The 22,872-nt window shown below is 47.7% G+C and overlaps 1 protein-coding gene across 1 annotated transcript in view; it reads right to left on the bottom strand.

The window, feature by feature from the left end:
• Positions 1-22,112, bottom strand: part of CCDC125 (coiled-coil domain containing 125) — a 112,961-nt gene extending 90,849 nt beyond the window's left edge. The window contains exons 1-2 of the mRNA XM_063963905.1: positions 21,895-22,112; positions 16,209-16,540 (exon numbers count right to left, since the gene is read on the bottom strand). Of these exons, the coding sequence (XP_063819975.1) occupies positions 16,209-16,524 (316 nt within the window). The 5' untranslated portion in view covers positions 16,525-16,540; positions 21,895-22,112. The remainder of the gene's footprint in view (positions 1-16,208; positions 16,541-21,894) is intronic.
• Between the last annotated feature and the right edge of the window lie 760 nt (positions 22,113-22,872).

Here is a 22,872-nt window from a genome sequence, read left to right as displayed (position 1 = left end):
TTCACATTAGCACTTAAAACATTCCACATATCCACCCAGTCAGGTGTCGGTGTTGCCGACGGAGACACCACATTCATTTGCTCCACCTCCTCGCTAGGAAAGCCTTCTACCTCAGACATGCCGACACACACGTACCGACACACCACACACTCAGGGAAACCTCTTATCTGAAGACAGTTCCCCCACAAGGCCCTTTGGAGAGACAGAGAGAGAGTATGCCAGCACACACCCAGCGCCAATGACCCAGGAAAAAAAACACACTATATGTTTACCCAGGTTGCGCTGTAAATATCTATTTGCGCCAAATGATGTGCCCCCCCCCCCCCCCCTTTTTAAACCCTCTTTCACCGTGGTATGCAGGGGAGAGTCCGGGGAGCTTCCTCTCAGCGGTGTGCTGTGGAGAAAATGGCGCTGGTGAGTGCTGAGGAACAAACTCCGCCCCCTCAGCGGCGGGCTTCGGTCCCGCTGAAAAATTCAAAAACTGGCGGGGGATCTCTTTAATATACAGTGCCCAGCCTGTATATATGCTTATTGCCAGATTTGGAGGTCCTTATTGCTGCCCAGGGCGCCCCCCCTGCGCCCTGCACCCATACAGTGACTGCCGTGTGTGTGTGCTGTGTGGGAGCAATGGCGCACAGCGTTACCGCTGTGCGTTACCTCTATGAAGATCTGAAGTCTTCTGCCGCCTCTGAAGTCTTCTTTCTTCACATACTCACCCGGCTTCTATCTTCCGGCTCTGCGAGGAGGACGGCGGCGCGGCTCTGGGACGAACGGCGAGGGCGAGACCTGCGTTCCATTCCCTCTGGAGCTAATGGTGTCCAGTAGCCTAAGAAACAGAGCCTAACATTAAAGTAGGTCTGTTTCTCTCCCCTCAGTCCCTCGATGCAGGGAGTCTGTTGCCAGCAGGCTCCCTGAAAATAAAAAACCTAACCAAAATACTTTCTTTTCAGGAAAACTCAGGAGAGCTCCCTGTAATGCACCCAGTCTCCTCTGGGCACAGTAATAAACTGAGGTCTGGAGGAGGGGCATAGAGGGAGGAGCCAGTGCACACCCATACCTAAAGTTCTTTCTTAGTGCCCATGTCTTCTGAGGAGCCCGTCTATCCCCCATGGTCCTTACGGAGTCCCCAGCATCCTCTAGGACGTAAGAGAAATAAAGCATGCAGCACAGACGTATTATCTTGGGTGGGTTGGTAACCAAGGGTGTAGCTACCATAGGTGCAGGGAGTGCAGTTGTTATGGGGCCCAGAGCTGAGAGGGGCCCACCTTCCCTGTCACAGTTACATGTGTTATATACAAGGGTGTAGCTACCATAGGTGCAGGGTGTGCAGTTGCTTTGGGGCCCAGAGCTGAGAGGGACCCACCTTCCCTGTCACAGTTACATGTGTTATATACAAGGGTGTAGCTACCATAAGTGCAGAGAGTGCAGTTGCTATACATTTTTTCATATAAAATAGATCTAGTTACACCCCTGGACCTGCTCATTGTAATGTGGTATAAAATGTTCTGGAGAGCTGTATAATGTTACATAATATGAAGTGGGGCACTGTAATGTGGCACAATATGAATTGGAAGCACTATAGTGTAGCATAATATGAACTGGAGATACAGTGTGTCAAATGTAAATTGGGAGTACTGGGTTGCATAATCAGAGCCGGCCCTAACCAATATGATGCCCTAGGCAAGATTTTGGCTGGTGCCCCCTAGCACCACCGCTGGTTCCGCCTCTGACCTTGCACTTCTTTCCCAGCACCATCACCCCTCACCCATAGTAGTCCTTATTTTGGTGTTTGTACCACCTATATTTTAAATAGGAACAGTTCGCACATTTGGCGCACAGCCCAAAAAGGGGTGTGTTTTTGCTGGCAAGGGGCATGGCCACACAGCAGTAACCCCAATTTCAATTACGCCACACAGTACTGCACTTTATTCACATTTAATCATGCAATAGTTTCCATAATTCATATTACATCCCACAGTAGTATCACTTTACCTTATAAACGTTACTCCTCACAGTAGAGCCCCTTATTCACATTACATCACACTGAATTGCTCCTTATTCACATTACACCACACCCTATTGCTCTTTATTCACATTAGACAACACTGTAGTGCCCTTTCTATACGCAACGCCACATAGTAGAGCACCTTAAACACATAATGCCACACAGTAATACCCCTAACACATATGAGACACATTATTAATGTACTTATAAACATAATGTGCCTTACACATTATGACAACCTTTATTAATGCCCTTTTACACATAATGTCCCTTACACATATGCCGCACATTATTAATGCCCTTATACACATAATGACATACATAGTGTCCCCTACACATTTGCTGCACATTATTAGTGCCCCTATACACATAATGACACATACAGTAGTACCGTTACACATATGCCGCACATTATTAATGCCCTTATACACATGACACACATAATGCCCCTTACACATATGTTGCACATTTTTAATGCATTTTTACATGACACACATAATGCTCCTTACACATATTCCGAACACTACTGCACAACCAACCCACTCACATGCACACAGCAATCACACTGCCACTAACACTGTGACCTCTGCCTCTGCTTGGATACAGATGTGTCCTCATAAATCTTGCCTCAATGCGAACGCCAGCCACATTTTTTTAATGAAAATGCATCTTATTTGCATTGCTATGTGGCTAGGATGCACAAGCAGCTTCTGCTGATTAAAATGATATGCAGCATGCCTATATACTGTGTGAGACTGTGGCTGTATCTGCATATGAAATGCTACACACAGAATGTAGGCATGCCGCATATCATTTTAAATCAGCAGAAGCTGCTGATGCCCCTAGGCATATCAAATGCCCTAGGCAATTGCCTAGTTTGCCTATGCCTATGGCCGACTCTGTGCATAATGGCCCTCATTCCGAGTTGTTCGCTCGCTAGCTGCTTTTAGCAGCATTGCACACGCTAAGCCGCCGCCCTCTGGGAGTGTATCTTAGCAGAATTGCGAACGAAAGATAAGCAGAATTGCGAATAGAAATTTCTTAGCAGTTTCTGAGTAGCTCCAGACTTACTCAGCCATTGCGATCAGTTCAGTCAGTTTCGTTCCTGGTTTGACGTCACAAACACACCCAGCGTTCGCCCAGACACTCCCCCATTTCTGCAGACACTCCTGCGTTTTTCCCAGAAACGCCAGCGTTTTTTCGCACACGCCCAGAAAACGGCCAGTTTCCGCCCAGAAACAAACATTTCCTGTCAATCACAGTACGATCACCAGAACGATGAAAATTCCTCGTAATGCCGTGAGAAAAATACCTAACTTTTGTGTAAAATAACTAAGCGCATGTGCTCTGCGAACCTTGCGCATGCGCAGTAAGCGACTAATCGCAATATAGCGAAAATCGGCAACGAGCGAACAACTCGGAATGACCACCATTGTGTACTGGCAGCCTTACAACAGGACATAATGTGAACTAAGACACTACTATGGGGCAGAATAACATTAACTAGGTCACAACTATGGTTCATAAAATAAACTAGGGCACTATTATTGGGCATAACAGTAACAACTGCTGCAGAGAGGCGTCTCTCTAGCAGCATTGGGACAGTGGTCCCTTCAAAATGTTGCCATGGGGCACACAAATTTCTGGCTACACCCCTGTCGGTAACACAACACAACATATTGTAGAAAAGTAATATAAACTATGTCAATGTAAAAAGTTTGCCCTGGGTCTGAGGAAACCTTTGCTCAAAAGCTGTTTGTTAGTAAAGAAAAGTAATCTAGGATTTAGCATATTTCATATGGGATCTGTATGATTTCCCGGCGGTCGGGATCCAGGCGGTCAGGAGACAGACGCCGGGAGTCCGACAGCCGGTATCCCGGCGGCGAGTGGAGCATGTCCCCTCACGTGCTCGCTGCGCTCGGGCCCGGTGGCGACCTCAGGTCGCCACAGGTTTCTATTCCTCTCCGGGTGGTGGCGTGGACCACCTCCCAAGAGGGGTAACCAGCCAGCAGCCAGGACTCCGACCGCCGGTATTTCAGCTGGTGTCGGGATTCCGGCGTCGGTATCCTGACTGCCAGGATCCGGACAGGAGGTCAGTTGACTGCCTCCCTTTCATATGGCTCATATTACACTGTGCCCTGAGTGAGGAGACAGGATGCAGTTTAGTAGTGCTCACTAGATTATACATGAATTCCACCTACCATTTATTATTAAGCTAACACCCTGCTTGCTCCCTTAGGCAGAACTGCGAAGGTACCAAGCAGCTAGCTGCCACCAACATTGACGTCTGTTTCTTCTATTAACATCCAGGTTTATCAGTGAATACTTACACTGCACGAAGTCAGTTTCTGAAACAGATGGTGATTAGTCTCACGCAAGAGGAGTGGTTCAACCTGTTCTCTGCTATGGCTGTCACAGGTAATGTTGGAATACTAATGGGGGCAGCACACCTATGCTGTGCGGGACCCTGTCATGAGACCACCACATTTCTACTGGAGCTGGGAAAACTTTACTAAAAGATACATTAACGGTGTAATTACCCTTAAATAAGTGTAAATATGAAAACAGAAATCCTCTCTTCTTGGCGTGATCTATTCCACCCAAGGTAATCCTACGTAGTGCGCCCAAATTTACTAAAACAAATAAAAAATACAGATGGGAGTCCTGTGTATCTTGACATATCATTAGGCAGGGTTTCCCGCCTCCTACTCTGACAGGCAGAAAAGACTGGGAGCCAGTCCCTGTGATCAGCTCAGTCAGTGCTATATTAGTCACTGACTCATATTTTTACTCACTCATCTACTGTAATCACTCACAACATTAACCATTACCAAGCACCCCAAACCCCCTCTCCCCACTGCCATTTGTATCGAATAGCAGAAACTGGTTCGGTAGACCCACAGGTTTGTTATAGCGAGACCCCCAGTAGTGAAGCGTGGCTGTGATGTGTTCGATGGTGAATGGGCTGCCTTACATAGAACAGAGATGTAATGCACAACAGCTGTACCACATTAGTAGAGAACGTGATTTTTTTCCTAAAGAAGTTGGTAGAGTGCAAAGAAATATCAATCCTGCAATAGGCCAAACATTTTGTCACAAACCATCACCAGAGACGCACATGTTTTTTACATAATGCTGCCGCTTTCTAGTGGTCCATCATTCACTTGTCCCTGCAGGGCAGGTATTCCAGGTATCCTCTGCATTAGAGCCAAGACATCGACGACGCCATCTTGTGTCCAGCCAGATGACCACAAGCCAGTCAGTCCGGAACCAGTCTGGCTGCACTTGATTTCTGCAGCCAATCCAGACCCAGAGAGCCCTATATAAATCCCTTCTGGCACTTCCTCCAGTGCCAGGGCAACTTCTGTGTATCTTGCACGTAGGCTTGTACAAGCTGTGCTCAGAATATTGGCTCCACAGTTTCCTGCTAGATACCGTGTATTTCATCAGCAAGTTAGCCAAATTCCTGTTCCTAAGAGTAACTAATCAGCATCAGCCGTCAGCTGTGATACCTGATGTCTAAGGCTAGGTACACACTCGACAGTAAACCGGGGAAATGTCCTTTTGAGCCGACTCAGAGTGATAAATCGTCCACATCATCCAGTGAGTATGCACTATCGCACGCCCCCGTGAGTCGCTCCTTGCATCTTCTCATTTGACTGCAGTGCAATCAGATCAGAAGATATCGTGAACGATTTTGAGCAAATCGTCTAGTGTGTACACACTGCCTGATATATAAGGGATGTAGTCACAATCCCGGCGGTCGGGATCCCGGCAGTCAGCATACAGAATGCCGCCAGGGGGCCGAAGGTTATTCCCACTCATGGGTGTCCACGACACCCATAGAGTGGGAATAGAACCTGTGGAGAGCGCAGGTTACCATCCAGTGAACGGTACCTAGTTTAAGTAAGTTTCTGCTGCAGCCAGCCTAGCTGCCTGGAATTCCAGTGTGTTAACTCTTGTCCAGCAAGCACCTCAACCGTCTTCTGTTTCCAGTGCACTGCTTGCTCTCCAAGTTAGGATCCAGCTTCAACCTTACCTGATTCTAATATGCTGGCATTAACCATTCATTGCAACAAATACTGTTATTGGCTCTCCAAGTCTGTGACCAGTTTCAGCCTTAGCCCCACTCAAGCCTGCGGGTTAACTCTTTATTGCTACAGTTCCACTCCTGTGCTTCAAATATCACTTCAGTGACAGGCATGCCTGCCTGTTCCAACCTGCACTTTATATCCGTTACCCTGTGAGCAGGTACAGTGTTCCTTATCATATGACTGTCAGTGTGCAAGCTACTGCACATTTGCTCTCTCCAACTGCTCCTGCGTGTAGAGACTCATTGTCCAGCAACTGCTGCCTCTGGCATACCCCAGTGCATATACTACAGACATCCTGCTCCCACGCTCATCTCACATCCTGTGTTCTACAGGGGTGGTCTTCAGTATGCCGGCTGTCGGGATCCCGGCGCCGGAATCCCGACAGCCGACATACCGACACTTATTTTCCCTCGTGGGGGTCCACGACCCCCCTGGAGGGAGAATAAAATAGCGTGGCGCGCGTAGCGCGCCACCGTACCCGCAGCGTGGCGAGCCCGCAAAGGGGTTAATTTGCACTCGCCACACTGTCGGTATGCCGGCGGTCGGGCTCCCGGCGCCGGTATGCTGGTCGCCGGGAGCCCGACCGCCGGCATACCATACTACACCCTTCTACAGTGGATATCATCATTCATGGCCGCAACTAGGGAGAGGGCTAGGGCGGCATGTGAGCCAGCGCTGGACTTGAGGGGGCGCTGTCCTGCCAAGTCTATTGTTTCTGCCGCTGCGGGACTGAGTCGGACAGCCCACAGCATGTTTCAGCACTTTGACCACAGGCTCACTGAATGGAGCTACTGAAGAGATGGCAGCAGCACCTGTCACACAGGGAGGGGGGCTGGTATAACCGGAAGTTATCATGGGGTGGGGAATTGTTAGACAGTGAAATCCGCCTTCACTCCTCCTCGCCCCCCTCTCCTCTGCAGCAGCCAAAGGTGGTGGTGGGAATCCCCTCCCTCCTGTCTCTCCTCCTCTCCTGACGTTTTTTGTCTCTCTCTTCCCTATGTGGATGGGGTGGGAAGCTGTAGTTTCCCCCCTCCCCATCACCCTGGCCTTCGAGTAGGACTACTCCCCTGGGGCCCCCCTGTGCGCAAACTTCTCATGGAAGTGCGACTTCCCTTCCCCAGCCATGCAGCCAGCATCCAGGGGCCTAATTCAGACCTAATCGTAGCACCAAATTTGTTTGCAGATGGGCAAAACCATGTGTACTGCAGGGGGTGGGCAGATATAACATGTGCAGAGAGAGTTAGATTTGGGTGGGGTGTGTTCAAACTGAAATCTAAATTGCAGTGTAAAAATAAAGCAGCCAGTATTTACCCTGCACAGAAATCAGGATTTTGGTACTTACCGATAAATCCCTTTCTCCGATTCCACAGGGGCCACTGGAGCGTAGTTACAATGGGGGAAATAGTAGGCAGTAATTGGGAGCTGGCACTTTAAAATTCTCACACTGTGGCTAGCTCCTCCCCTACTATCTCCCCTCCAAGCCAGTCTACGTAAAACTGTGCCCGATGAGAGATGGAATAAACAAACCTTAAGGTAGAGGAGGTTAATGACGCCCTGTAAACCAGGATAAACCAAACTAAACCTGGAACAGAACCTGACAAAAACCAGGCTAGCCTGTACTCAACAAGCAGTCATATATTGATCTGCAAACCTTTAAGCAAAAAACAAGGAGGAACAGCGCTGGGCGGGCGTCCAGTGGCCCCTGTGGAATCGGAGAAAGGGATTTATCGGTAAGTACCAAAATCCTGATTTCTCCTTCATCCACTAGGGGCCACTGGAGCGTAGTTACAATGGGGACGTCCCAGAGCTCCCAAAAACGGGTGGGAGAGCGCTGAGAGTCCTGTAAAAACTGCTCGGCCAAACTGTGATGCAGAGGCCGCAAAATTGTCAAACTTGTAGAATTTGACAAAACGAATGTCGGTCCGACCAAGTAGCCGCCCGACAAACCATTTATGGAGACCCCACGGGCAGCCGCCCCCGAAGGTCTTACAACGCGCATAAAGTGCGCTGAAATGGAAAACGGAGGCTTACTAGCAACCGCCAAGAAGACTATCTGATGGTCAGATGTATCCAACGTCCCAGCGTATGCTGGGACCCCGGCTATTTAGCACGGGAGCATCGTACAGCACAAAGAAGAAAAACACTTCGTCGAATAGCCGAAGACCTCTGTAGAGAGTCGGCGAGCCCTGACAACATTCATAGAGGACCAAAAAACACTAGTGTCAGATTTATCTGAAAAATGGACATTCCCTCTGGAAGAAACGACCGCCGAGACCGAAGCTCAGCCGGGGGAGTTGCCAATAGAGTACTCCCTGAAAAAGAGGCCGAACTGACGGCCGCTAGGCTAATCTCTTTTGGAAGAAAACCGGAAAAGGCAGATACCTAAAATTCAGGTCAGTGTGGTTTGAAGCGCAGCTGAGCAAAACCTCCCAGAGAAACCAAAGATGACGGCTGAATGGTAACTGAAAAAAGGGGAAAACCCCTTTTATGCTTATTATGTCCCATACAGTTTTCCAAAAGTGGCAAAAGCGAGAAGAGATAACAGACTTCTGAAATCGAGGCCCAGTAGGCCTAACCGAACTAGGGAACTCCTCCCTTCTGAGGTCTCGAGAACAGTCACACGGTTAAACGAGACCAGTGTAAGATTGAACAAAGAAAAAGGACCCTGTTGAAGTAGACAGTCCAGTCGAGGTAGGAGCCAAGGCTCCTCTACTGACAACAGGTGTATCTGTATCTTCAAGTCATGCGTGGCCCAACCAGAGCCACCGAGAGGGCTAGCACACATAATCCCCTCCTGTGTTACCGAACATGAGGTAGAAATCAAAAAGGGAGGCAGGATAGAATAACCAGAAAACTCCCCGGAGCCCTGAGGGCCTCCTCGGCTACTGCCGTCCGAGCTCACGTCCGAGAGTAGTAAAGGGTTAAGAGTCAGTCAGAACGCCCTGAGGTCGATCCGAAATCTCCGCCCACAGCGGACCAGCTGACAAAACTCCGGGGAATGTTTCCTCACCCGGGAGTCTGACCTGGTGGCTTGACCTTTTTGGAAAGAAGATTGTTGTCCCCCGCTCAGAGAGGAATGTTGTCCCCCGCTCAGAGAGGAATGTAGGCGACCACTCATTGCGTCGCAACTTGACAGAAGGAATAGAGTACCTGGTGCCGAGGAAGGAAAAAAAAAATCCTCTGACGGACCGTGTTGAGAAACGTCTACGAGGAGCATAAATTGGATCTGTGTTGAACCAGAAGCTCCTGGATCTTCCGGATATTCAGAAGCCACCTAATGTACAGAGTGGGAAAGTAGCAGTAGATTGTCCCATTAGGGAACCAACGTCACCTACTGCCCTTGAAAAAGAGTTATTCTGTGATCTTCCTGAACTCTGTGGGAGCGGAAGAGAGACCGAAAGGAAAGGACTTACAGTGAAAATGAGAATCCTGTAATGCGACTGAGTAAAGCCCGATGAGGAAACCCAACGGAAATCAGTAAACAGGCATCCCTGAAGACAAGGGACGCGTAAAACTCCCTTTCTTGTTCAACTAGCAATCACAGACTGAAAGGATTCTAAGGCCAGAATAGGCCTGGCCGAGCCAACTGGCTTCGGAACGTGAGAAGAAAACAAAGGCCTGAGAACTGTCCCGATTCAAATGATATGTGAAAAACAGGGATCAACACCCTTTGCGGTTAGAAGCATATGGAGCGCCGCCTGCAGTATGACTCTCTTGTCATCGTAAATCGGCCGACCCCTGCCGAGGGACTCCTGAGATGGTTGTACTCCAAAATCTAGTTTGTAACCGCCCAAGCCTTCTCAGTTCTTCCCGCAGGACCACCGACCTGCGCCTACCCTGGGACCCTCCAGGTGGTAGGAAAGTCTGACCTGTAGTGGGTTTATAGGATGACCTAAAATCAGACTGGACCGAGGATGCTGAACCTCTGCTTCAGCCTTTTACCCTGAGATCCCCTGGCGACTGAGATATCGCCCGTGTGGAGTCGAAAGTTTGAAGGGGCACGGAAAAATCTAAAGGAAAGACCGGTAAAGGTCTGTCTTGGAGCTGGGGCAGTATTAGGAGAAAGCAAAGTGGACTTACCTCCCATGGTTCAAGAAATCCTGCAGAAAGATCCTTCCCTTGAACCATCTGCCCCGTAGGATTACATGTTCACCTGTCACTGTCGCAGACCCAGAGGTCGTCGGGTTAAGACAGCCCAAGCGAAAATGCAGGGTCCGAGTCTGCAGACGTGGAGACCTCCAAAGATCATAAAGCAGAATCCTGATTCGGACCTGTACCAAAGTATCAGTTTATCCTGATGCGACTTATCCCGTAACCTAGAGGACAATTGTTCCACAACCTACCTGCTCCGGACAAGATAGAACCGCGCTGCCGTATATGTCTTTGATGGATCCCTGAGCAAGGCTGCCTCAGGAAAACAGCAGCTTGTTGGACCGGCGATACATCGAGGGGTATACCCTAGAGAGGTTCTGATACCATCTCCTGCCGTCTGCGGGGAAAGGATAGGAAAAACAAACATTGTTTGATACCTGATATTGTGTATTCGGGTGTCTGCCGGCCGCCTACCGGAGCCTGCCCAGCTCATCCGAGACTGGACCAGTCGCTGTCATTTCGTCATTGGCGTCGAACCCCGATGGACTTGACGTGTCCGCCTCCTTTACCTGCAGTACCAGACGAACTGCTGTATAATGCACCTGGATATTCTGAGACACTGGTTCAGACTCCACAGAAAACAGACATCATCAGTATTGTAACCTGGAAGGTTAGTTAGCAAGGTTCCTTTAGAAACCTGGAGAGGTGAAATGACGTACAAGGTCTCTGGTTAATAGTGACATTACCTGTATAATCTGAGCTGTTCAAACAGGAGTGTTCTGCAGGTGCGTGGAGGGCTAAGCAGATGGCTCCACCGCATACTTCACACCTAAGAGGGAATTCTTTGACTATCCCAGGTGAGACCAACGAAAGGAGAAAATGTGGGTTAAATAAACACAGCCCTATGTAAGGTCTGCACTATAATGTGTAGTGACCAACACGATTCAAATAAACTTTCTGGAGCAGCGGAGACCTGAACCAGTAGCGCTGCGCTGTGGGACAGAAGTCTTAGCCCTAGGCTATAGGAGCTCCCCTTAAAGTTTTTCAAACCCTGGTCCCCCTGTACAGATACCCGCTACTAGCATACTGAGCAGCAGCGCTATTTGTCTGATGCCTTACACACATTTCTCAAATTACAAATAGCATTAGTAACTAGTGACACCAAGGAATAATAAAGGGAAGGCAACACCCCGCCCTGTATGTAGTGTACCGCTAATTTAGGTGCACCAGATGTTTCTCGGAGGTTCCGCTGGCTTTTCAAAATGGTGACCAGACTGCGAGAAAAGATGGGGGAAAATGTTATGTGGTAAGGAGGTATTTTGTTATTAGAAAACATTGCGGAAATGGTTTGTTTTATCCTAAGGATGTATGTGGACACATCTGTACAAACTACACACAGCTAGGGCCACGGTGGGAACCAAACCCACGACCTCCAATGCCGCGAGGCAGCAATGCCAACCACTACACCATCCGCACTGCCCTATATACGGTATTGTATGCATATATCTATATACATACCTCCACACATATACATATTCATATCTATATCTATATATATACACACCCACAGTGAATCCAACCGTGTATGTGAACCCACTAGGGTAGATAAATACTGTGCCTGTGTAAATACTGTCTATTTGAACCTAATAGTATTTGTAGGGTAAAGCACAGTAGATTTTTAATCAGTAATGAGATGAGCCCCAGCTCCTGTAATAGAGCAGGCTCCATGTATGAAATGTCTGGCAGAGGACTCCTCCTGCCGGGAGGAATGGCTGACAAAGTCAGATATTACCAATATGTCAGCAACTCCCTGCACAGAAACACTAAAAACCCCCCTGAAACAGGATTTGTGCCTAGAGGCAGTGAACGCTGCGATCCGCCGCCGGGAGCCCGCTGAGCAAAGCGGGAATAGCCTTCACCCCCACATCCTACCTTTATCCTCCCTGAACAGCCCGGAGAGGGAAGGGAGCTTGCAGCGGCCGGTCCTGTAGCGGCCGGGGGACGGAGAGCGCTTAACCCGCCGAACAGAGCGGGAGTTAGCTCCGCCCCCCGCTTCGGCGCCAAATTCAAACCTGCTCTACAGTAAGCGGGAAGCGCCCTGTATCTCCCCGTCCGCTTGTATGCTGCGGCCGGGGAGCGGACAGTCCATTACACAACACTGACATAAGATAAAGGCGGCAACTATAAAAGGCAACCAGCCTTGTAACTTACATTTCACTGTTCTGTATCCCCCGGCTGCCTTCTGCTGCAGCCGGGTAGTGAAGAGCGCTGAGCCCGTCTACAGAGCGGGCTGAAGCTCCGCCCCCCATATAATGGCGCCAAGTTCAAATTAGTAAGCGCCTTTGATGCACTCCAGCCTTCTATGACTATATGATTATATGTTGAAAACTGAATCTGCAAAAGCATACATCAGTCTGGAGGGGGGGATGTTTGTACTCACCACTTTAGGCGTACTCTGTTCGACCCCGTGGCCCCGACACGCGCCGCACGCAGCGGTGTCCGGCCGGAATCCTCTGTGATGGAGTGGCCCCGACACGCGCCGCACGCAGCGGTGTCCGGCCACATTTGATACTCACCGCTGCCCTGCTGCCGGAATCTTCTGCTGGATGGAGTGGCCGCGACACGCGCCGCACGCAGCGGTGTCCGCCAACTCAGGAGAGCTCAGTGTCTCCCTCAGCCGGGGCCCATCCCGAGCCGCACGCAGCTGCGATGGGACCCCGCCGGCAGCTCCCGCGGTGCAGACTGGCAGTGGCAGAGCTGCCAGTCTGTGTGTGTAAGTAAGAAAAAATAAAATAATAAAGAAAAAAGAAAAATTCTTCAGCTAAACCCAAGTGAACCAGCTCACATCGGGCACTAACTAAGACTGGCTTGGAGGGGAGATAGTAGGGGAGGAGCTAGCCACAGTGTGAGAATTTTAAAGTGCCAGCTCCCAATTACTGCCTACTATTTCCCCCATTGTAACTACGCTCCAGTGGCCCCTAGTGGATGAAGGAGAAACAATATAAACCACCCAAATCTAACTCTCTCTGCAAATGTTATATCTGCCACACCTGCAGTGCACATGGTTTTGCCCAACTGCTAACAAATTTGCTGCTACGATCAGGTCTGAATTAGGCCCCATGTCGCTGTGCCATACTTGCCTCCCCTCCCGCATTCAGCGGGAGGCTCACGTTTTTTTAATTGAGCCTCCCGCTGCCCCGGAATTATTCCGGCTCCTCCCGGTTTTCATATGTACTCCGTAGTAATGCGGACTGCACATGCGCCAGTCGAAAGTGCCGGGGCGGAGCCTGCTTAAGTGAGTGACAGCATGCAGCCTGCTGTAGTCACGATGGGGGCGGGGTTGTGCGCTCTGATTGATTGAAGTAGCGGTGCGCAAAGGAGAGGATACGGGTGGGAGCGGGGCTGTAGCATATGAGTGACGGAGCTGTCGGGTATGTTAGGGGGCTGGGGCATGGCTTGCTGTAGCTGTGTATGAGAGCCGGAGTGAGAGAGGCGGGAGGAGGAGACCGGCGGTGGGGGGGAGCAGCGGGGGCGGAAGAGCAGAGCGGTTCCCGTCTGCTAGAGAGGAGAGGACAGCGGTCTCACACAGCCCCTAGGACTCATGTGAGGTTGCTAATTGGGAAGCTGCTTCCCCATATCACGTGGTGCTGCAGGTACATTCATGAGTATGGGGACTTATGGATGCCATGCTCTCTGTGCAGTGGGTGCAGGTGAGGTATCATGTGTTTCCTGGACTGACCCCTCCATGCCCTGTGTTCTTGCCGCTGCATGCCCAGTGACACCCCTGGCATTTCTGGGCATGCACGTCAGCATTGGTGTAAATTGCTGTATTGCACCACTGTGACTGTCCCCTGTTGTCCTGTGTGTTATTCATCATGTGTCACACATTGTCCAGCTGGGGAAGTAGTGCCTGGTCCATACTTGCCTACTCTCCTGCATTTAATGGGAGGCTCACGTTTTTTTTAATTAAGCCTGCCCCACAAATCTTCTGTGTCTTCCTGGTTTTTTTTGTTTGTTTTTTTACATGTCCTCTGTGTTAATGTGGGCTGTGCACGTGCCAAGTCCAAATGTGCTGGGGGCCAAGCCTGCATGGGCAACGTCCTGAGGCATGAGGTTGTGTTATTTATATGCTGGCCAATGCAGAGTTGTGGGTAGTGTTGGCCATTCAGCGGTGCACACAGGAGAGGTTGAAGTGTGCATGGGCGGAGGTCAGCAGCATCTGAGGCCTCTTTACGCCCCCCCATGGTGAATGTTCTGTAAAATGTAAGGAAATGGGCAGGGCATTGCAGCGGAAAGGGAACAAACTGGGTAGGGTACAAGTGTGATATAATATGCATAGGATACACTCCTGAGTAGAAATATACACAGTACACCTATGGGTGGCGCTAGACACGCCCCTTTGGGCGGAACATGAGACGCCCCCTCAACGACGCTCCTACAATCCAACAACGAAGCCAGAGAGCCGGGCTGGAGGAGGCGGATTCTTGCAGAAGGGGCAGGTATGTGCGCACCTGCCACACACATGCAGGTCCCTGCTGTCCTCATAGAGGGAAGGGGGGCTATTGTACTCTATGTGGCCGGATGCTGCTGACAACCGACTCACCCACTGTGCAGAGGTATAGCATATACCTCTGCACATATTAAGCCATTTTATAACCTTGATTGCACAGGATTACAGTCAATATATGGATGTTATTCTGACTTGTGGATGTTATTCTGTTTATAATATGTGCAAATTATACATGTTGGCTATTTACTCTGTGCAGGCTGGTTATTGCAGAGGGAGTCAGGGGTACATGAGATCCTTTTCTTATTAGCCAGCAGTAAACGTGGCCCGATACGATTTTTACCTGAATATATATCATATCATATGTTCTATAATGTTCTATGTTAGAACACTGTTTGAACAAAACAGTATTCAGGAGATTGCTGGTATCTGTACTTGCTCTTGGTGACTTGGTTACATACGTTTTTAGATGTGTTGGTCTGGCCATCTATCTTATTGTTCATTAATGGAATGTTTAGTGATTAATAGTTCATATAGAACATGTAAGGTGTACTGTATATTGTATTAAGTATGTGTGTATATCGGGCACATGGAGAGCAGTCACAGACTTAGGGGTCTATTTACTAAGCCTTGGATGGAGATAAAGTACCAGCTAATCGGCTCCTAACGGCCATTCCACAGGCTGGGTTTGAAAAATGACACTTAGGAGCCAATTAGCTGGTACTTTATCTCCGTCCACTTTATCTCCATCCAAGGCTTAGTAAATAGACCCCTTAGTACTGAACCGTCTCTTCTGGACCAGAGAAGACAACAGTAGGGTAAGACAGCATGCTGCACCTCACGTGGGATGGCGTCCAACACATAAAATCTTTTTATAAAGAGCTTAAACATTGTATTTATTTGGACACTTCTACAGTATGTGGTTTAATGTGAAACAGGGGCACAACATGCGGGAAGGGGGGGGGGGGCTCCAAATTACTACCTTGCCCCGGGTAACAAAAATCCAAGTTTCGGCCCTGCATCATTCCTCCTAAGGATGCTGCTTCTGCTACCATCTGTCTGCTATACAGCATCCAGACGCATCACTATCCAGACTGCTACGTATTCCTGGGAGTATCTCTATTGTGACCTTCCATTGTTCTGCGCCATTGCTCTGCAGTTATCTATGAAACGCCCTTTATGAGATGAACTGGATTAGACCTCCAAGTCTTTTTTCACAAACTTACCAGCTGCAAATATACCTCGGGTGCTGACACAAATCCAGGACACACCAAGACAGATCCTGACAAATTTGATTTAACCATCTGGACTCAAGCATGGCTATCCTTAAAACCTGGACTGTAATGGCAGAGTTTGTGAACCTCTGTCTAAGGCATTACTGTAACAGTATCACTGCATGTTCCTGTTGCCTATGTGTACCCACTTTCGTACATCATGATAACATCACTGATATTATTATACAAATACTAACATGCAAACAGTTATAACCCTTCATTTAGTACCGTCTTACCAATGCTGTTCTGTCTGCACCGTGTGTAGGCCTCTGTGCCAGGCTTGATAGCACTTCTGTCCTCGGGAACACCACGCTTCTGAACATGGTTTCTTGTGGTGGAAACATCTTCTCCCTTCCTAACAAGATGATATTGACCCTGAGAATCAGATCCTTTTCTCAGTTTGAATGTTTTTGCCACAGTCCCTTCAGCTTCAAAATCCTCATAGAGACCCCCAGGTTTTCTCCCAAAGCCTTCTCCTAAGTCTCCTCCTGCCATGAAGTCTTCCTCTTCGTCCGTCAGACAGTCATGCTCACTGGCCAAAGAGTCACACATGGTCACAAGGTCCTGCCTGTAAAGCAGAAACACACAGTCAATAACATTACAATGTATTGGCATCTCTGGAATAAACCCTTTAGCACAGGTTTCAGTTCAGCCTTTGAAATGGCCAAAGAGAGCAATGGAATTGTATTGTAGAGTTTATGATACCAAGAATCGTTACCGTTGTACACTCCTATAATAAAATAAAGTTGCTTCACTGCCAGAAACATCAGAGAAGCTTTACAACACACCCTGAATGGGGACAGTGGAATCTGTGGGGAACTGGGGCAGATCATTCAGGTAACACAGGAGCTGATGTGATAAAGAAAACTGACCATCCATCAGCTATTGGGCACTTTCAGAAAGTGGAGGTCCTGAAATATACAGGGTGGCTGTATCTCTTCCAGACTCTCATCCTACTTCAGGTGACTTTATAGTGCACCATCAGAACTACAGAACATCTGGCTATTGCCACACCACTCTAGTTATACCCCTTTCAGAATGACATAAATGTCCCGGGTTATTGCACATGAACGCGCATCAACCCAGGAAATTGCTCAGTGTGAAAGGGTACAGGAACAATATCCCAGGGCGAGCGTCACGGTATTTCATCCCAGGTCTCGACCAGGGTTGAATCCGGGATCGTCCCGGGATGCGGTGCAGTGTGAACGGGTATACCGGGTCAAGGCGACCCAGCACCCGTTCTCTGCATATGAGGAGGCGGTGTTCGGAGATGATTATCTCCAGGCACAGCCTCCGGTAGCGTCAGCGGTGACGTCACCAACCCGGCAATATGCCAGGTCGGGCCGCAAGTCTGAAGGGGTCTCAAGCCGGGTCGCACCTGAGAAGCACTCGTGTACACATTCCCGGGTGCGACCCGGCTCTTGTCAGTCTGAAAGGGGTATACCTAAACACGACCCAGATACTGTACTACCCCTGTGTCTGTACTGCCCCTACATAAAGCTCAGACAGTTATTTGTCATGCTAAGATATGTGGCCATACAGGAGACGTCCTCTTGATTATCAAATGATTGATAGAACATGCAGAACTTGACATTGTTCAGTACAGAGCTATACGAATGCAGACACATGTGCCAAGGCTCTCACGTGTGTCTCCTGTGTCGGGGATCTTAGATTACCAAGACTCAACACTGATCCAAATTGTCATAGTAAATAATGTTTATTCAATAGTAAGTTACTGCCCATTATTCAGTTTACAACTACTACGGTGTCATTGTTAAGCTGAGCAGTTTTGCAGTCCATAGACTAAATCCCATGTGATGTCATGTAGCGCTATTATTACATTTTATTTATAAGGCACCACAAGTGTTTCGCAGCACCGTACATACTGTACGGCACACATTATTATAATACAGGGTACACAGAACTTAACATTACAGAAACAGAAAAACTAAAAACAGAGCACAGGTAACAATGACAGAAGCACCACAGTTCTCAGTACACACTACAGCTGAGATGTAAGGAAGCAAAGAAGTAATCGGTGTACTAGTAGGGCGGGCAGCCGCTATCAGGGTCACTCGCCCTCCCACCTATTGTATAGAAACTGTTGACCTCCAAAACATGCAGGGGTATGTGAGGGGATAGTGTATTCCATTTTACATATCTCTGTGCCCCAGCTTTTCCCCTCACATTTGAAGCTAGTGTTTGGTGTCTAGCATGCAAGGAGATAATAATGCTAATTTACAGAACACAACAGTGCAATCCCACAGTGCAACGTCACGGACATACTTTTGTATGTACAGTATATGTCCAAGATGGAAGCATCTCCGGGAGTTGCAAAACTTGGCACAGTCTGACAGTCAGAAGGAGCTGTGCAGAACATGCCTTCCACAATATGAACTGGGCGCACGTGTAGGCCACATTAACGTGCAAAAATGAAATGTCATTTTATACAATGAGATAAAGAGGTGAAGAGGGTAAATGTCCCTGAACTTGGTTTTTCCATTGCCTTGATGTGCATCTATAGCAGTGTATCTCATGGAACCCTAACAGTGCATTTATTCTAGATCATCCAGCTGGAGCACAGGTGTTCTACAGGTGGTACTCATTTTTCCTGAGGATACCTTGAAAACCACTTTTAGGGTTCCATAAGGACCAACTTTGAGAAACACTAATCTATTCTTGCCACATAATGAACCTGATTTTTCCACCAACTTGGGGAGGGGGTGTATTTTACGCCTTCTAAACCTACAACAGGCACACAAGTGACACATATCACAAACTCCCAATGTTGTCACACTCTATTCATTTATGACACAAATGAGTCTAAAACCAATTAAAATTTTATAAAAAGAAGACTGAAAAATGTTAAAAATAAACCCATGGAAGTACAGGTCCGTATGTTTTTGTGATTTGCTGAACACCTTGAATTAATGAATAGAGGGGGTTATTCAGGTTGCATGGCTAATCTATGTGACCCCAATAAAATACAAAAACAAACTACAATTACTGCTGAAAAGCGCCTCAACAAGTAAATATTATAAATAAAATTGAACTGAACAATTGGAGATTTATTTCTAAAGGACAGAATTCCTGAGATGCTGCGCTTGCTGGAAAACTATGTGCAGCCGTTTTTTTTCTTTATGTGACCCCAATAACCCTGGCTGCGGCAGCAGTGCGCACGCACAGGTCCTGTTCTGCACGTGCGCTAGCAGCCAATGCAATCTGAACGCAGATTGACAATCTGATTGACAGGCAGAGGCGTTTACGGGGCGAGAATGGCGACAGAGCATTGCATGGGTGGCACATCAAAAAGGGGGGAGGGTCGATGTCACACGCAGCCGCTCCGATCAAGAAAATGGCGGCGGACCACCTGCACACCTGTATGCAGGGGGTGGTCCACAATTGCTGCGACCGCAATTTAACTGCGGTCGCAGCTACTGGGCAGGCCATTAGCATGCGAAAGAACGGCTTGCAAATTCTGCTTTTTAGCAGAATTTGCAATCCATACTGAATAACCCCCAGAAACCGCAAAGAACAGCTGAACAGCTATATAGAGCTGTCACTCACACTCATGGTTTAGTCAAGGTCATATTGGATTGCTTTCTTTTTGGTTTTTGGATACTTTGGGGTATATTCAATTAGCAGCGATAACGGACTTTTCGCGTGAAAAGTCCGGTTTTCGCGCGAAAAACCGGACTTTTCCCGCAAAACGCAATTACAGCCTATTCAATTTTCCGGGAAAATTTATCGGTGATCATTTTTTCACTAATTTCACTTCACCTACTCTGAAGCAGGTGAAAAGTTGGAAAAAGTCACTATTTTAAGGTAAAAATGTTTGGATATGGTACAGAACTCCAGGGACACCCCCCTTAATGACTAATTAGGCACATTGAAGTTTTTAATTATTTTTAATTGGCCAATAATGACGTCATTTTTGGGGTGAAAAAGTACAAAGTTATGGAAATTGGGGTTCAAGGTATGGGACAGGTATATTGGGGTGCTTTATGAGTGGGACAGGTGTTTTTAGACTTGCAGATGGGAGTAATCGGTCTGTTTCCACTTTTTTTTTAAAGTACCCTAAAATGACCCAAATATATACTTATACCCATTTTCATGTACCCCAAATTTAATGAGAGCATTTATTTTGCTCAAAAAAAACTTGCTTTCTATCATTTTTTTTGCATTTTAAAAAAAATGCATATAACAGCCATTTCACACAATTTAAGTCCCCAAAAACTCTCTAATGTGATCTCTAATACACTTCTGTTTTCCTATGTTAGTTTAGCATTTTTTGGGGTACAGGCTGATTTCCCCATTTTCACCTGCACTTTTCACTGCAAGAATTTTCAGGTGAAACCCGTTTGGAATTAAATAGGTCGAAAAGTGGAGCGTTTTCGCGGCAATTTTCGCCCGATTGCGGCGAAAAATTTTCGGCCGAAAAATTGCCGTGAATTTGCGGATAATTGAATTCCCTAGTTTATGTAATAAATCACCAAATATTATCATCATTCGATGTGCTTATTTCAATTTTGTTATTCCTTTAAAATAATTATTTTTTTCTAATTATTTTTTTTAAAAATGCAGTAATATTACTCAATCCCACATTAACTTTAAACCTGTTTTTTATATGTGTTTCTGTACAAAAGAATGATTGACAACCCAGTGTACATAGTATATTACTAACAAGATTTTAAGAAATTTTACGGCTCCTAAATAAGAGAAGAATACTGTGAGCTGCTACTGTACACTCAATTGTGTAAATTAATACCCCTTTCACATCGCACAAATAACCCGGTACCGACACGGCATATTGCCGTGTCGAACCGGGTCAGTGTGCGATGTGAAAGCACACTGGGCGATTTAGCGGGTCGCCTGACCCGGTAAATCAACCCGGTAAAAAAGAAGGGTTTTACCCGGGTTGATTACCGGGTCAGGTGCGGTGTGAATGGGAGCCGTGTCGATGCGACACGGTTCCCATTCACAGGATAGGGAGAGGCGGCGCTGGAGATGAGCTCATCTCCCGACGCCGCCTCCACCCCCGCCCCTGCTGCTGCTGCGGCCTCCGTTGTCATGGCAACCGACCCGGTATATTGCCGGGTCGGGGAAGCCTGCAACGGAGCGCAAATGCCGGATCCCACCCGGTAAGTACACGTTTGTCTTACCGGGTAGGACCCGGCATTTGCGGTGTGAATGCAGCATTACTAAGGTGGGAGGTTTTTTTAGAACTTGTGATGTTGCCCATAGCAACCACTTAGATTCTACTTAACGTTTATCTAGCTGCTTCTAGAAGATAATACATAATCTGATTGGTTGTTATAGGCAACATTACCAGTTCTAAAAAAAAACTCCCACCTTAGTAAATTTACTCCAGTGTCAGTGGGGTTAGATGGGATGGAGCTCCCCAATGTCTTTATTGCTAGCATACTAAATGTATTTCATTAACTTCATTCGTTATACAGCAGGCAGTTCTAGTTTTCTCCTATTATATCCTGTCAGTAAAGTTGCTGCTGTGTGTGATACAGGAACCTCCGGAGCATTGTGTGTGGCTGTGTGTGTACAGGAACCTCCGGAGCATTGTGTGTGGCTGTGTGTGTACAGGAACCTCCAGAGCATTGTGTGTGGCTGTGTGTGTGTACAGGAAAGGCTGAGCAGACCGCTCCCAGATACAGCTGATATGCCCCGCACTGCTTATACACCCCCAGCACAGGCAGAAGTGGGGGGCACGCAGATCACGTTACCCCTCTCAAGTGAAATCCCCCACAGTCACCCTAAATCCAAAGATCTGCTACATATTACAATGCATTGGTCCCTATTATATACTCTCCTGTGCGATCATAGGAAGAATAGGAAATACACACTCAGGCACTAAATGGGTAACGAGGGGTTTCACTTGCTGGGTACGGTAGTAGTCTGTGCGCTCACCTGGGCTGTCGGAGCCCTATTCTCTCGTGGTGTCGGTTGTCGGACTCCCACTCTCCTGTAAGGTTTCCTTCCCAATACAGCGAGCTCAGTCGGTTATTTCCTGCTGCAGACAGACGTGGCCTTCCCCCACCCGTGTCACATGCGACAGCTGATGAGGGAGGGACACGGGCTCTCTCACCTGGGTGTATACAGGTACCTGCCCTTATACAAGTTATATTCAGCGAGTCGACTACACAGGAAAACCTGACCCCCCTATCAGGCATGTGGCGAGATTGGGAATAGTTATATTTCCCGCTACTATTTAGACAGATAAGTGTACTTAATAATGTATAATAATGTAATTGTTGCAATTTACCAATGCAGATAAATAGCTAATATTGAATAACAGTAGATCACACACTCACCCATACAGTATTTAAAAAAAACTGTTTTGTTTTTTTAAATGATGTTATAGATATTATTGTAAAAGTATTAAAATATTGCTAACCGGTTGAACTGGTGTGTGACATACTGTACACCACACTATTGGTTATCAGGCTTTGTTTATTGGGCCTGATTCAGATGCGATTGCAACTTCGATGGTGTCTCAACTGAGCGATTATTGGTAGATAGTGCATGCATCGCGGGCGCAGTGCGAACGCGCCAAGGTACCTTTGCGATGCTGCTCGCCGTGGGAATCAGTTGGAGACTGATTGATAGAAAGAGGCCGTTTGGGGCAGTGTCTATAAAAACGCAGGCAAGTCGTGCCCATTTTTGGGAACTGTCTTGGCGTGCGACTGCGATCTTGTATGTATAAAATATGGCGCAAGCATAAAAGCTTCCGTGGCGGCACTCAGGGAGTCATTGCTGAGAATGTTGCGATGGTTTCGGTGGGCGGCTGCTACACTTGTGTTGCCTTGTATTTCCGTCACTGAAAAGGACCGCTGCCGCATCCGCATTGAATCAGGCCCATTGTGAAACACTTCCCCAATCCCACTC

This window comes from Pseudophryne corroboree, chromosome 1 (assembly GCF_028390025.1).
Source record: "Pseudophryne corroboree isolate aPseCor3 chromosome 1, aPseCor3.hap2, whole genome shotgun sequence".
NCBI lineage: Eukaryota > Metazoa > Chordata > Amphibia > Anura > Myobatrachidae > Pseudophryne > Pseudophryne corroboree.
This window is presented reverse-complemented; position numbering and strand designations above follow the sequence as displayed.